Source organism: Lemur catta, chromosome 11 (assembly GCF_020740605.2).
Source record: "Lemur catta isolate mLemCat1 chromosome 11, mLemCat1.pri, whole genome shotgun sequence".
NCBI lineage: Eukaryota > Metazoa > Chordata > Mammalia > Primates > Lemuridae > Lemur > Lemur catta.
This window is the reverse complement of record NC_059138.1, coordinates 2,201,952-2,217,716: the sequence shown is the minus strand read 5'-3', so window position 1 is coordinate 2,217,716 and position 15,765 is coordinate 2,201,952. Positions and strand designations below refer to the sequence as shown.

Here is a 15,765-nt window from a genome sequence, read left to right as displayed (position 1 = left end):
TGGCAAAACCACAGTGTGCGTGGGAGCGGAGAGAGGAAGGTGGTGGCCCTCCCATCTGTCACGGGCCCACTCCCCGTCCCGCAAGTGAGCTCGCTGGAGGAGCCGGGCCTGGGCTCTGCGCCTCGTCTGTGAAACACCAGCTCCGATCTCAGAGACTCCGCCTGTGTCATGCTGGATGTGATCAGTTCAAACCAGATCTCACAGACACCACATCGTCAAACCAAATGCCCAGGAGAGCAACAGATGACTAACTCCTCGTTTGTTCTTGACATTCTATCACTTTCCTAGGGGCTTCACAAAATATCGGAAATAGTCCCCAAACACCTCACAGAATCAATAGAGAAGAAATGACACAGCTATAATCAACCATTTATTCCTTTATTCTTTCATTTTGCAGAAATCAAGAAAATACTAAGCCAAATATCATGCTATGTGGTGTAGAGACTTGGGGTACAAGACAAAAATGTAATTGAGGGTAGAGATGTATCAAGGCACGAGAACAGCTAGGTAAAATGTAGAAGCCAAGAAATGTTCTAAAAAATGCCATAAAGACACTTTTGATGTTCCGAAGGTTTGAGAGAGTGTCTGACATCTGTTTCCCACAAATTCATCTTCTTAAAAAGGTGACCAAGTGTCATTCCAATTCAGCATGGGGGTAGTAAGATTTATTTAATGAAGGTGCTAGCACATGTGACCTCATGCTCATCCAAAAAATATATTGCACATAGACCCATGATCTAAACATAAAACAAAAGCACAAACTATTAGAAGAAAATTCAGAAACTAGTTGTATGACAAAGGACCGGGGACCTTCTAAAGCCAGGAGGACAGTCTGTGGCAGAAGGAACAGCCACAGGCACATCCCAGCCCAGGAGAACGCACAACTCCGGTGGGTCAGAGTGTCGCTGTGCCTACCAAGTGATATTTGCAAGAATAGAAGGATGGAAGCAAACAACCCAACAGAATGACGGGGAAAGCCTAAAAACAAGCAGCTGCAAACAGAGGAGGTCTAAATAAACAACACGCTAGTGAAAATACGCTTAGCTTCATAGCAGTGGATGAGAAGGAAAATAAGGCAACAGTGAAATACCATTTTTCACTTCTTAGATTACCAGAATTTAAAGGAACGATACTATCCACTGCTGCGAGACTGCAGGAGGGCAGGTCTCTCACCCGTCGCCGGTGGAAATACAGATGGTGCAATCTGGGGAAAGCAGCCCAGCACATGGGCTCCGGGGAAAACGGACACACCCTCTGCCCCACGCCCTGCAGGAATCTGTCCTGTAGAAATCAGGTTGAAAACTCGTAAGGACATGTGATCCAGAAGGCTTGTCGTGACGTTGCTGTGTGGTAGCAGAGCCCTGGAGACAACACGCGAGTCCGTCTACAGGAGCGTGGCCCGGGGACTGGGCGCAGCCACATGCTGTGCAGCTGTTTTTAAGAATGAGTTAGATCCCATGTATCGGCCTGGAGACGTCCAGGATGTATTCTCGGTAAGGGAGGTGCTCTGTCTGCTGGGGCTGCCACAACAAAATACCATAGGCCAGGTGGCTTCCACAGCAGAAATCTATTTCCTCACAGTCCTGGAGGCTGGAAGTCCAAGATCAAAGTGCCACATGACCCTGTTCCCGGGGAGGGCTCTCTTCTTGGCCTACAGACAGAGGCCTCCTGGAGAAGTAGCCTCACTGGCTGACAGAGCCCTCTGGTGTCTCTTCCTCTTTGTTTTGTTTTTGGGTTTTGTTTCTTTTTTTGAGACAGGGTCTTGCTCTGTTGCCCAGGCTGGAGTGCAGCAGTGCGATCACAGCTCACTGCAGCCTCCACCTCCTGGGCTCAAGCGATCCTCCAACCTCAGCCTCGCAAGTGTCTTCCTCTTCTATAAGGACACCAGTCCTGTTGGATCCGGGCTCCACCCCCGTGACTTCATGTAACCTTAATCACCTCCTCAAAGACCATCCGCAATAAGTCACAAGGGGAGTCAGGGCTTTACCATGTGACTTTGGGGACGCAATCCAGCACAGAGCATGAGGAAAACATTGAAACTCACTGGACATGTCCACATCCTCCGGAGGAATATATACAGCGTGACGTCTCTACTGTTTCAAAATGCCGGAGAAAACACCAAACGTGCAGCCGTTTACCTGCGTGTGAGCTCGGTGCCAGCCAGGAAGGCTGTGCCCCTCCCGTGGCTTATCCCTGTGGGGGGAGTACAGCAGGTTGGGGAAGGGGGGGTTTCATCTTCATACATCTCTGGTTACAATCATCATGGATTACTTTTGTAATTTAAATTTTTTAATGAAGAAACATTTGAAAACCCAGAGTAGAGTCATTAGACATGTGCACCTTCTACCAGTCCAGCATGCTTACGACCTGGAGAGCCCTCAGAGCCAACCGAGGGCTCCTGGTCCCCTGTGGGCCCCACCTGGGGACGTCCCAGGAGCCCACAGAGTCGTGGCCTCTCGGAGGTGCCATCGTGAGGAGCTCAGCGGGACAGCCCGAGAGCCGCCTTGCTGAGCAGACGATCTTATCGGTGGACCCCCGTGCCCTCTAAAACATGAGGGCAACCCCTGACTGTACATCTCCATGCAGGAGGGGCAGCAGAACTCTCCAGAACACCCAGACTTGACAGTTCCTTCTGATGTTTTCAGAAAGTTTAGGAAAAAGGGCATGAGAAGGGCCCAAGAGCCTAATTATTTTTTCACTTGACTTAAACAATGGGCAGGAGAATAAGACCCTTTTTAATATAAAATCTGAAATCTCTCCGCTGGAGCCCTGTCCACACCAGCACTTCCGTTACTCACTTAAATCCATCTGACTGGCCACGCAGGACTGCGGTGGGGACAGGTCCCTGAGCCCAGACGCCTCACTCCTGAGCAGCGTTCACGCTGCTCTGGGAAGCCAGCTCTGCCAGTCACACGTCACTGTCCCTTCCTGTCCCACGGAGAGCCACGCCTCGTGGGAACTGGCAGAGGAAATGGGCCACCATGACGTGGGGCCGTGTTGGGGCCGCTTCTCAATCCCAAGCGGAGAAGGGAAGCTCCAGCCCAGCAGGAGGCGGCGGGGGGGCGGCAGCACATGATGAGACCCCCCCCAGGCAGTGCAGGGCAAGGCAGCCACAGGTGCAGAGCCACTGAAGGACGTGCTGTCCTCTGCGTCCACGGAGCGCCACGCGAGTCCCGCTGCTCTCCTCGCGGGGCCATCCTGGACTTTTAAATCTCTCTCGTGCTGGAGACCTGGTCACAGAGATTCTCCACCTACGAGAAAACAGCTTCCCCCCAGCAATGAGTATTCGGGGCTTAGAACCTGGGAGACCACGGGGACTAGCCGGCCCCGGGCAACTGCTGCCGGGAGGAGGGAGCCCAGCGTGGCCGTGTCCCCACGTTGCAGGGAGCCCACCAGCACAGCTTTCTGTGGGAAATGTTGTGACACACGGGATTTGCAGCCTCCACCTGCCACGCTGCCGCCTCAGCAGCCGCCTCTCCTGCTCCGCGGGGTTCAGGGGCTTGGGCCTGGGTTTGTCACCCTGCTGTAACAAAGCGCCACAGACAGGTGGCTGGAAACTACAGAAATTCACTCTCCCACAGTTCCGGAGGCGGGAGGTCCAAGATCAAGGTGTGGGCAGGGCTGTGCTGTCTCCGAAGCTCTAGGGGAGGATCCCTCCTGGCCTCTTCCCAGTTCTGGTGGCTGCTGGCCGTCCTCCACGATCCTCGGCGTGTAGACATGCCAGTCTCTGCCCTTCATCACCTGCTGTCCTGCCTCCCGTGTGTCTCTGTGTCTTATGAGGGGCCACTCCGTGGATTAGGGCCCACCCCCTCCAGGATGACCTCATCTTAACCGATAATATCTGTGAGAATCCTGTTTCCAAATACGGTCACACTCTGGGGTTCTGGGTGGACACAAACTTGGGGGGACACTATTCAACCCAGAGCACTGTCTCCCCAGGCCTGGGCATGGTCCTCCGTGCACCTGAACCTCTTTGCAGCACGCGGGTGTGTCTCTCTCTGCAAACCGGATCTAACTGCAGTCCGAGGGTTTCGAGCGCAACTCCAGCAGGGCCGTGCTGTCTCTGCTCACGGCCTCGACTTCCTCCAAACACTGGAATTCTGGATTCAAGTGAGGAAAATTCCTGATTTTTATGGAACACGGTTCTGAACCTGCAGCACTATTGACACGCAGGCCCAACAGTCCCGTGCACCATGGGGTGTGGGCAGCATCCCTGAGCTCCACCCACTAGCTGCCGTGTCACCCTCCCCTCTGGCTGTGAAAGCCAAAAATGTCCCCAGCCGTTGCCGATGTCCAGTGGGGAGCAGAACCACCTGCAGTTAGAGCCACCGCTACAGAAGCTGGTTCCAAAGGTCACAACCCGTGCTCAGTAACGCTAACGAGACAAAAGGCTCTGCTGTCCCGTCTGACGTCTCCTGCCCGGGCCTTCCGCACGTCTGTCCAGGTGAGACCCTCTGTGCCATGTTTGGACATCCTTGGCTTCTAAACCCAGCCCAGAGCCAGCCTGCCTGTCCCTGGCCACAGCCTGCCTGGTCCCCGCAGGTGTGCTCCCTGATGGTCGATGCCACGAGAGAGTGACCTTCCACTCCTTCCTCTCTTTGGTAATGGGCTTCTCATTCTAGACAGACTTTTTTAAAAAGGGAAAATTGGGCTCATACTATGGCAAATTCTTGACAAGTAATCTTCTCTGCTCTCTATGCTAGATGTTTATTTTAAAAAAAAATCAAGGAATAGAGGCCAAACAACATGCAAGTGATAGGACTAATTGTGACACTGGATTTGGGAGGTTTAGGGAACGAGTTTAGAGCGCAGGACAGTGTTTGGACAGCAAACAGTCTGCTGTGCTGCTTAAAGCGCAGCCTTCTCTTCCCCTCTCTGCAGTTTAGGGTATCGGCACTTTGTCACACGGGGTGTGCTCAACGAGGGATGGCTCCCTATTTGCACCTTGGCTCGGTGGCCCTAAGGGAGCGAGCACTGCCTCCGTTCAGCTTCTCACCATCAAACGGGGCAGACGGCAAACGGGAATCCCAGCAAGAGTGTCAGGCCCAGAGCCTGCAGCCCCTGGTGCTCCCGGGCAGTGCCCCAGGCGCGGGGGAGGGGCTGCTTTGCTTTAGCAGCTCCCTAGAGGGATATAAGCCTGAGCCTCTGACCACTGTCAACCTAGAATATCCGAGAGCGACAGAACCTCAGCGAGAATGAGCCACGTCCTCCCTGTGGCCGTCCGGCCTCCCACGGCACGTGCCACACGGAGCCCCAAGCACCAGGCCACCCTGGATTCCAGACTGGCAGCCTAAGCCAACAAAACAGAAGACGCGTAAACATCTGTTCAAAATAACAAACAGGATTTCGCTTAGATTAATGTCTAGGAGGATCCCCCGAAAGTAAAAATGGTACTAAAATGTAAAGAGGAAAAAAATCGGTTCTGAAAGTTCAGCACAATTTTTCTAATAGCTGAGTTACGACAAAGAGAGCGTCATCGATCCTGCCTGCAGAAGAGAGCTGCGTCTCTGTGTGTCCTTGCGGGCTTGGTGTCTTTCTGTAGGTCATTGTCCTTCTCAATGATTCTTTAACGGGGTTCTCCATCTCGTTAAATCTGGGACCCCAATTATCCACGGCTTTATTTTATGGTATCTACCGCCTCCTCCTAAAAACTGTTGCTGGAAATTGTTTTTCAATCAAACCCAACTGAAAAGAATTGGAATTTAAAAATCCCACAGTAACTCTACAAAATCATCCCACATCATACTAACGGCAGTGCTCTCATGGCAGTGGGGTTCAGTCTGGCAACGGGCGGTGATTTCCCTCCTGGCTGGGGCGGTTTAGAGTCCTTGGGAAACATCACAAAGTTCATCTCATGAATCAGACAGGAACATTCGTGCCTTCAAATGCCACCTGCCTCGGTCTGTGGTCAGAAACAAAATATGCTAATTTCTCCTTTATCAAGCTCATTAACAACCACAAAATCCCAAACTGATACCCATTCAAGGGCCTTACTTGCAGATAAAAGATCTGGACATCTCTAGAGAGTCTTCTGTTGCAGTAGAGTAACTAAGGACAGAACCACAGAGCGACGACATCCATGTGGCACCCGCCACGCACGGGGGAACTGCAGAGACGGTTTCCACGTGGCTTTGTCCCCCTGCAGCGGCCTCAACCCCGTGCCCGGGACAGAGGCTGACGGGGCTTCTCTCTCCCGGCCTCCCGGCCTCTTCTCCACCAGGATGGGCGGAGGAGGGAAAGAGCCTTACATTTCCAGCTGGCAAACAAATGGACTGCTCTGCCATTCCCTCTGGGAGCATGCCCATCGGCCAAGGAAGAAGTTTGCGCCACGTTCACAGCGATTCTCCAAACGAAGGTGGCATCTGTTCACTTTATGTTCAGGTGTGTGCCCAGGTGAGGGAACGAGAGAGGCCTGCACCTCAGCTAACCAATGGTGGACAGGGTCCCCGGGGGTGCGAGTGAGAGTCAGCGTGGGGTCCAGCTCACCGACACGGACACCGTGCGGGAGTCCTGCCCCATCCTCCTGGTCCGGGGTGAAACCCCGAGAGGCAAAAGTTGAAATCAAGTTTGAAATCCACTTGCCCACAATGTCAGGGGTTATGAAAATCTGAGCACCTTTACCCGGAGAAGCAATATCTACGGGATTAAGGCAAATTTCTTATTTAGAGGAGAAAACATGCAGTTTGTAATTCTCAGCTCCTGGTGGCAAAGTCCGTCCTCACGCCTCAGTCTAACGGGACAAACTCTCAGCTCTCTCCACATTGTTGCAACCTCTACCAAGGGGATTAAAATAATCTCTTTCCCTTTTAATTTTGTGTCACCCCTTCCTCCCACATCCCCTGGGGACAGCATGAATTTTTAATCCTCTGCTTTGGGGAGGGGGAGGGGCTGTTAACCCCTTGTCCAGGCAGCGGCCAGAGGGCAGGAAGCCGGGAAAGGTCCCCCTGCTGGCCCCGCCGGGAAGAACAATGTCGGGCAGGCACATCGGGGTCCCCAAAACTGGTTGGCAGCAGAAATGTACCTTTTCCCAGCCCCTGGGGACAGGGGCACAGACTCAGTGGCCCTATCTCACGCTCTCTCTGTGACGTTGATAGGTGACTGTGAGCTCATGTGTTTGTGGTGTGCATGCACAGACACACACGCATGCACAGATGCACTCACACATGTGTGCACACGCGGCGCACACGCACTCGAGGCAAACGCTCGCTCCCCTTCCCCGGGTTTGCGTTTCCGCCCTGGCCGCCCAGGTGCCTTTGGGCCCCACCGTGTAGGGCTGGCCAGCAAGATGGAGTGGCTGCAGCTCACTGTCCCAGCCCACTTCCCTCGCAGGGTGGCGGCGGCGGCAGGTCCCAGGCAAGTCAGAGAGGCCGCCCCCTCTGTGGCTGGCGTGGAGACCGGAACGTGCCGGGACCCCAGCCCCAGATGAAGATGGTCACAGGTGGGCCTAACTCCACGCAGGGCCCAGGGCCTGCCAGGCACTGAGGGGACAAGCACTGGGCGGCTCCCAAGCAAGACCCAGCCCGGGGGCCAGAGCTCGGCCCCGGCCAAGTGTCCTGCAGGTACCGGGAACAGGAGGGTCCCACCTCCGTCTTCCTGGGAGGACGCGACTGAGGAGGTGGGTGGGCACGGGACCCTGGCCTGGGGAAGGGGAGGTGGAGGCGGCCCGGGAGACCCCGGCTGAGGAGGGAGTGGGGCTATGTTGAGGCAGCAAAGGCAGCTGGACACGAGCACCCCGCCAAGGGCACGGAGCAGGCTCCCCCCACAGGAACAAGCGCAAAGCTGCCCCACACCCCGATTCCCTAATGCCAGGCTCGACACTGACAGGCCCCGCCGCTGTGCTGGGGCAGCCCCAGCCTGTGCCCCACGCGTCATCACGCTGTCACTGACAGCTGCGTGGGGGTCCTGCCTCCAGGAAGGTGAGCTCTGCCGACACCAGCGCCGGCTCGGGCGAGGCCCTGCCCTCTGCTCCTCCTCCCCGCCAGCGTTCGAGCCCTTTGGGAGGGGAGCGAGGGAGCACTTTGGTCACAGAGGGACGATCATCCGAAGGCGGGCAAAGCTGAGAACCTTCGGCTCACACACTCAGGCACGGCAGCAACCGCAAGTGCGCGTGGTGCAGGACAGACCCCAGAAACGGACAGAGCCCACCGGTGTAAGCGGGGGAGCTTTCCTGAGGGCCACAGAGGAAGACTGGAATGCACAGAGCACTGCCACAACGGCAGCTCCAACCCGCACCTGCTCACCGTCCCTCCTCCCTTCCCTCCTGCAGACAGACCCTGATTTTATTCCAGAAGGCGGGTGAGTACGGGGTGGTCTGCAGCACCCACCCCACCTTCTGCTGGGCTGCAGAGGCCGGAAAGCAAAGCCCTCTGCGTGCAGCTGGAGTCCTCTGGGGGTGCGGTCTTGCCAGGGGGACGCATTCCCCTGCGACCTGGAGGGCAGGGTGGGGACAGCCCGACTGCCTCTGGCAGCACCGTCTGCAGTCACCGGGTTTTCTGGAGCAGATGCCAGCCCCGTCCTGGGGCTCGGGTGCGAGAGGGTGTGTGTGGTAAGAGGAGACGGGAGCACGCCCTCCGCTCTGTGCTTTTCCGGGTGCATTTCCAGGAGGCACAGCCTGGCTCTGAGTCACAGGAGGCAGAGCCTTCCCGGCCTAGATCGTGCTGGTCTCAGCCTCCTCGTGCCGCAGAGAAAGTTCCCTGATGGCCCAGTGAGCGTGCAGAAGCCTCTAAACCCCTGCATTCAATTCCTTTCTGTTTGAAACAGCTGGAGTGACTAGCACGTGCAGCTGGGGGCTGGCTTACTGTCTGGCCCAGAGCTGGCTACAGGCAATAAGCCCTCAAGGCTGAGAACCTCAGCTAGGGGTGCCCACCTGGCAGTGTCCAAGGCAGTGGGGACACGGCTACCATTTGACTGGACCACTGCCAACACGTGGTGTGCAATGGCAAGGCAGGGACTTGCGTCATCGTGTGTAAGGCTGGGCTCCGGACGGCGGGCGCCTGCTGCAGTGGACAGGCCTGGGGCTGGGAGGTCGGCTGCTCTGCTTGAGGCCCACAGTAACAGTTTGAAGGAACTCCTTGGTCACCAAAGGCATCCAGAGCCACGCTGGCTTTCTTTGTCCCATGCTACCAGGCTTGTCCTCAAAGACCAGTGTGGCAGATGCTGCCATGCGTACAGCTGTGCACACAGCGATGCTATGCCCCATTTCTCCCTCCTCCCGGGCACATGGTTCAACTGTTTCCAGCCAGCATGACAGTCCCAGCCGTGGGATGGGGGCAGAAGTAGGTGTCTCACTCTTGAGTCTGCCCATAAAACCTTCCTGAGGAGCCCTCTCTGTTCTCTCTTCCCACCAGCTGCTGAATGTCAGGGACCCAGGACCCACATCCCTGGGTGACCAAGTGGAGCAGATGGCCCTGTCAACCCCACTGGGTATGTCATGGACAGCAGGTGACGACACTGAGACCGCGGGGTTTCCCAGCAATCAGCCCACCCTGAAAATGCGATCAGTAAAGAATTACATCAGCATTTTCAGTAACATTCATGTGATAATGTTTCTCTTTTTAAATAAAATAGGGAAGAAGAAATAAAATAGAAGATGATACCCAATAAAAGCCACCAAAAGTTAAAAATAAAAACATATACAACCCCAGAGCACGATTCATTCATGCTTCCTCCTCTCTCACACGGAAGGAAAATGAGGAGTCTCAGGAGAGGGTTGAGGTTATTTCAGCCAAACATACTGACATCCATTCATTCCCGTGAGGCGCGAGAGATAAGACCAGCGTGTCTCAGAAGGGTGGGTTGCCACCCTCAGTGGGGACGCTGGTGTCCGTCTCCTGGGCTCTCTGTGCTCTCCCACCCGTGTGACACTGGTGCTGCTTGTGGGCCAGGGGTCGGAGGGGCAGGGGGGTGGCCGCTCCCAGCCTGGGCTTGGGCCCGGGTCACCCCAGGCGTCGGGACAGTGGTGGCTGCTTCCCCAGAGTCGTGGCATGTGCAGCCTCCCTCACCGATGAGGTATGGGGGGAGTTTGGGGCTGGGGGGCTCCGGGACAAATTGTCCACTTGTTGAAAAGGAACAGAGCACGGGGCTTCTCCCTTTGCAGCCCCGAGCACTGCTGCCTGCGCAGTCGTGCCCCTCAGAGCCACGTCCACCCCCACCCCACAGCTCACCAGTCCTGCCACGCGGGGTCCACACTGGTCCTGCTGAGGCCTCTGGCCGAGTGGGAACCCCTGTGGGGTAAGAACTCCTTCTGCATCTACACCACACGCAGACCCAGAGTGGTGAGCGCATAATTAGGAATCCGGGCCTGGAGGCTACGGCCGCCTGCGAGCCAGGCGCCAGGCGTGGCCTGCGGGAAGCGAGGCCACCAAATCAAGGCGGTGACTGCCGGGTACCTGGATTCGGAGGAGGTGTTCTGATTTTTTTCTGCATGAGGAATCAGGAATTGTTGTGGCATTGTTTGGGTCTTAATAATCTTCCCAAATGAAATATCTTTAGGCTACTATCTCATGCTGGGGACAGCCATCTGTTACGGTGGCTTTCAGTTTTTTGGATATGACCCACTTTTGACATTGCAACCCATTACATAAAGTGTCACAAATAGTACTCTCTTTTTCTGTAAGATTTACTTTGATATTACACACACAATTTTTTTTTTTTTTTACCCGTTGGTTGTACCCCACCAAACAGGTTTTATGGCTCACCAGTGGGTAGGAAATTCCTGATGGACTGAATCCCCCTTCACCTCCTGGCTGGCCTGTTACAACAGCCCAGGCCTGTCGTTTTGTTAGCAAACAGGGCCCCATGTACAATTGTGCAGGGTGTGCACTGCACAACTCCACAATGCCATAGTACCCTGTTGTCGTGGAGTACATTACAGGATGAGGTGTCTCTGCCAAAGTGTAGGGGCAAAGGGAAAGCTCCCCTTCTTCCCTCTCTGAAGGTTCACCAAAATGACCGACAACAGACAGATTACTTGGCGAAGGCAGTGTAAAAGTTTTTAATGTGCATAGGCCGGGGACCGCGTGAAATATGAGACCTGAGGGGCCAGAGGGAGGAGGCTTAAGTCCCTTCTTCACAGAGGGGAGGGCGTGGGGGCTGTAGGCCATTCTAGAGGAGCAGCAAGCGATTCTTTGGGGGCACAAATGGCTGGGGCCGGCAAGTTAGAGGAGGTGAGGGCAGAACTGCGCTGTGGACGAAGGCTGTCCGACCGTGTAGACAAAGTCCCCTGGGTGGCACCCGCGGCTGCTCTCAGAGAGAACGGAAGGAAAGTCTACCTGGTGCGGCGATGACTTTCAGACTCTTCTCTCTGGTGGTGACACCTTTCCTGGTTATTTGATGAGATTCCCAGGGAGAGAGTCTGAAGACAATTGCATTTCTCTTGGAAAACCGTTTCCTGGGTCAGATAAGGAAACTCCAGAGAGTCTCTCGCTGCACTTGGGGTCAGGGGAGGAAACGAGAGAAGATTCTGAGGCAGCTTCTAAGACCTTCCAGTTTCTTTTAATTCCAGGTGCTCCGTGTGCCAAAGCACAAGGCTTTGGGGTATCGTTCCCTACACCCCAGCAGTAACAAACGACATTGGAATTTGTCTAAATTAACTTAGCAAATTAAATTAATGCCAATTTGTCAGAATTAAGGGAGTCACCGAACCTCTCTGGGCCTCACTGGCATTTCTACAATGAAGGTCCGTGGCCCAGTTTGCTCCCAGCGCTGTGAGGACACGCGGACGGCACAGGCGCCAGGCGCTGGTCCAAACAGGACTCTGCCCTGCCACGCACTGCCACGCACCGAGCACACGTTCCCTGGGTCCCTCCCAGGTACCAGCCCCACTGGGCTGGTGACCTTGGATGCAGGGACCACAGTCCAGAGTCCCCATGTGTGAAAGCAAACGTCAGCCCCCAGACCCCAGCTCCCAGCCCTGGGCCCGCCCTGGACACAGCCGTTCACCTGTGCCTTGTTGTCGCGGGTCTGCCTTCCATGGTTGCTAGGACAGGGGACAGATACTCACTGGGAAAGCGACCATGAGGTAGGGGTCTCCAAATCTCGCAGTGCTGTGCTGCTAACTGTGTTTCGCTAAAACTGCCATTCATCTAATTTTTTAAAAAAGTAAATAAATAGAGACGTATCCTCAGTGCTGAAACGCTGGCTGTGTTTTGTGCTACAGATGTGACTCTGTACCAAGGCAGGGGAAGCGTCAAGCGGGAACATTCCCACGACTGCAGCCAGCGAGGGGTCTCCCACCTGCCACCAGCAGCCCAAGTGCCACATTCTGAACTCTGCACTTAAGGAGACTTCGTTCCCCCGCGTGACCTCCCGCTGCCCAGCCGTGGAGAGAGATCTCTGCAGGTGGGGGACGATCGCTGTGCCTGCCACAGACGGCTCCAAGCGAAAGGTCACTGCGTGTGAATTCAATTCCTTCTTTTTAAGAAAGGGAGAGCAGCACTGGAAACCTTGGCCAAGAAGAACGTTTCCAACGGAGCCAGGCAGCGGGTCTGGGAACCCAGGCCTACACGCATTGTGTTACCAAACAGGTGCCGCTGCCATCGTCTGTTGTCATAGGCTGCCCCACAAAATCCATAACATTGAAGACCTCTGAGCTATCTTGAGGATGGTGTCAATTAAAATAAATGAGCCTTATTTTCTAATAATTCCCTGGGCCACACGACCCACTCCTTCCTTCCTTCTAGCTCGCTCGGCGGGCCAGCCTCAGGTCAGGTCCGGGAGGCCCACCCAGTCTGGCTTCGAGGCCTCCCCAACCCCCCACAGCCCACTGAGCAACTGTCTGACGGTCCGGAAGGTCTTGCTCGGCCACAGCTCAAGGGCGGCGGGGACTCCCTTCCCCGAGGGTCTGCACCCCTGCCCTGGCCCGGCGCGTGTGGATGGAGCCACAGGCCACGTCCTTCCCAGGAAACGTTTCCAGGCCCTCCCAGCCTCACCGTCGCAGCTCAAAGCAGGCGGAGGACCCCTGGCACCCAGGAGAGGAGACGAGCAGCCGGAAGGGGCCTTCACCTGCAGGCGCAGTTGGGATCCTCCCAGGTTCTGCGAACGGCAGAGGGAAGGAGGCTGCTGACAAAGGCTGCATCTACCAGCCGGCTGCCCCCCTGGGGCCAAAAGGAGCTCAGTTCTACCGGGACATCCACACACCCCTTTCCTGGCCCTGATGACAGTGGTAATTGGCCTCAGGCTGGCTGTCAGGGACCAGGACTGCTCCCGGCTGGAGGGGTGTGTCCGGCATTCAGGTGACCACACGGGATGGGACCCTGGTGTCCCTGGATGCAGGCCGCAGCCCTGCCACAGAGCGGCCAGTGGATCTGCACGAGGTCCTTTCTGGGAATGGCCAGAGAAGCCTCCTGAGGGGTCCACCCTCATGTGACCTTTGGGGAGACAACGAGCCCAGGAGAGACCCGGAGCTCCTGGCGCTCGGCGCTCTCCCATGGGCGCTACTGACTTGGGGGTGAAACTTCCTCTCTCATTCGAAACTTAGGCAGATTAAAAGCAAGACACGCTTCAGTAAGGCCTGGCTGTCATGTTGCCGTGCAGCAACACGCTGCAGCGCCCCAGGCCTCCCTCTCCGTCCTGCCCCTCTCTGGGTGGGAGCCCAGGTGGGAAGGGGGAGGACAGCACGCAGACCCTGCCACCCATCGGTCGCGCCAGGTCGGGCTGCGGGGCACCAGGACAAGACAGAACCGCAGGAGACCCCAAACCAACTTCTGCTCAGCTTTGAGTGAGTTAGAGGACGTTGTGGGACAATTTTCTAACAATACTTCCCTGAGGATCACGTTGAGATTGGCTTATTGTTCTGGGCACTCACGGCCTGAGTGCTCAGAGGGGACAGTGTCGCCTAAACCGTGTGCACAGTGGCCCCCACCCGGCCCCTCCCTGCTCCGCAGACTCTGCCCTTACAGCTCCCCCAGCGTGTCTGAGCCGTGGAGTGAACCCCGCTTTGGGCTGTGTAAGAACATTTCTTCTTCCCCCGCAGCGAAGTGTCCAGCCTGTCCCGGGACGTGGGTCTTGCACCCTGCGTCCCCCACTAGCACTCTGAAGGTCTTAGGGGAGGAGGGTGCCCAGGAGCGGGGCTCAGCCCCTGTGGCCTCTCTGGGCCCCCTGCCGGCCTCGCCAAGAACCACAGACGCGCTATTTTTATTCTGAAGAACAACAGAGCTGGAATGTCTTTCGACTCGACAAGACACAAAATTTAGGTGCTGAGAGAGATACTGCAATTTCAAGCTTAAAGATTACTTTGGGTCCCGCAGGACTCAGAAGCAATTTAGAGCTGATACCCTGAACAAGAGAAAGGTTAGAAGATTAGGACCAACTGCTGTTTGGATAAATGGCTGGTAATTGCCCACATCCGCAATTACACACTGGCACATAATTTCTTTTCCGCTACCTTTCTCCTCTCCTGCGTCCCGTCAGGATTTATTCGGAAGGACCCACCTTGGTCTTCTTCTGCCGAGCCTTGGTGACGTCATACTCCACCTCATCCATCAGGGCCCTGCAGGCTGGACAAGACAGAAAACAGCCGTGGTCAGGGCGGGAGACAGAGCTGAGCCTGGACATGGTCCCTCTGAGGGGGCGGAATGGGGCCCCTGTACCGCGCTCCGGCCGGAACAGCCACGATGGCGACGCGCTGTAGGAAGCCACGAGGAGTCCTGTCCCTTGTGGTTCTCAAAGGTAGCCAGACTCAGACTGGTTTTCCTTGCACTCCCTTTTGTACTCTTTGTGTTTTTAAAAAGGCATGTATGGTTTACTTCTGCGTTTGAAATGTGCTTTTTTTCAAAGAATGAGGGAGGACTCTTTGCTCTGAGTCCATCAGGCGTCTTGCAGCCCCTCTGGGGGGCACGAAGTACACCCGGGGGGCCTCTGCCTCGTGGGAAAGGTTGGCCAAAGCCGGGCCCTGCTCCCAAAGATACATTTTTCCTGGATTGAAAGTCTAAGGGGACCCTCTGAACCCCATTTTATGGGCAATGCAGCTGGGTTTTGCTCCCTAAAATCCCTCTCTCCCCCTTCCCAGGCAGGGGGCTGCCGGCCTGAGAGTCGCGCTGTGCCGTGGGTCCGAACGCTCACAAATGAAAGTCAGCGAAGTGATGCCTCCAACATCAGCCTCATTTCCGCAACTGGAAACTGATTTCGGTTTCCTACCTTTGCCCTGTCCGTGACCTGGAAGCCAAGACGACAGGGCCACCCAGAGGGGTGCCGGAGGAGCGAGGCAGGACGGGCTCCGTGTCCGGACAGCCGTGAAGCTGCCCCCCCCACCCGTCTGGACTCTCTGGCTGTGAATGACACACGAAACATCTGAGTCGAGCGTTTCAGAGTCGTGTGTGAGGGACTGCGTTTTAGAGAACATGTTAGAACATGTCTGGAACTGGGCCTGGGCACGGCTGACCTGACACCGTGTTCAGCACCCTCTTGCGACCACACGCCAGAGCGTGGTGGCTGGTGGCAGGGCCCACACTGCTTACGACAAACGCCCATCGTGGTCGTGAAGGCGCTAACGCTCGGACGCGCACCGTCTCCCGCTGGGTCGCCAGTCTGCACACACCGCGCCCCTGTAGGCACACTGCCACCCATGGTGGCCCTGGTGCTTGTGCCCGTGGCACGGAGTGGCTTGGAGAGGTGCACTGACTCCCCTGGTTTCCTGGTGACCCAGCACACGTCCAGACAGCAGCCGCTCCGAGCCACCGCCTGAGCACACACGTGGTGGGCCCAGGCCTTGGGGGCACACAGCTGGGCTCTGCCCTGCCTCTGCTCTCACTGGCCGGGTGACCCTCA

The 15,765-nt window shown here is 56.1% G+C and overlaps 1 protein-coding gene across 1 annotated transcript in view; it reads right to left on the bottom strand.

Annotated features, from left to right (window-relative positions):
* CNPY1 (canopy FGF signaling regulator 1) overlaps positions 1-14,481 on the bottom strand; it is a 34,431-nt gene extending 19,950 nt beyond the window's left edge. Inside the window, 2 exon segments of the mRNA XM_045564615.1 lie at positions 14,384-14,430; positions 14,433-14,481. Of these exon segments, the coding sequence (XP_045420571.1) occupies positions 14,384-14,430; positions 14,433-14,481 (96 nt within the window).
* Between the last annotated feature and the right edge of the window lie 1,284 nt (positions 14,482-15,765).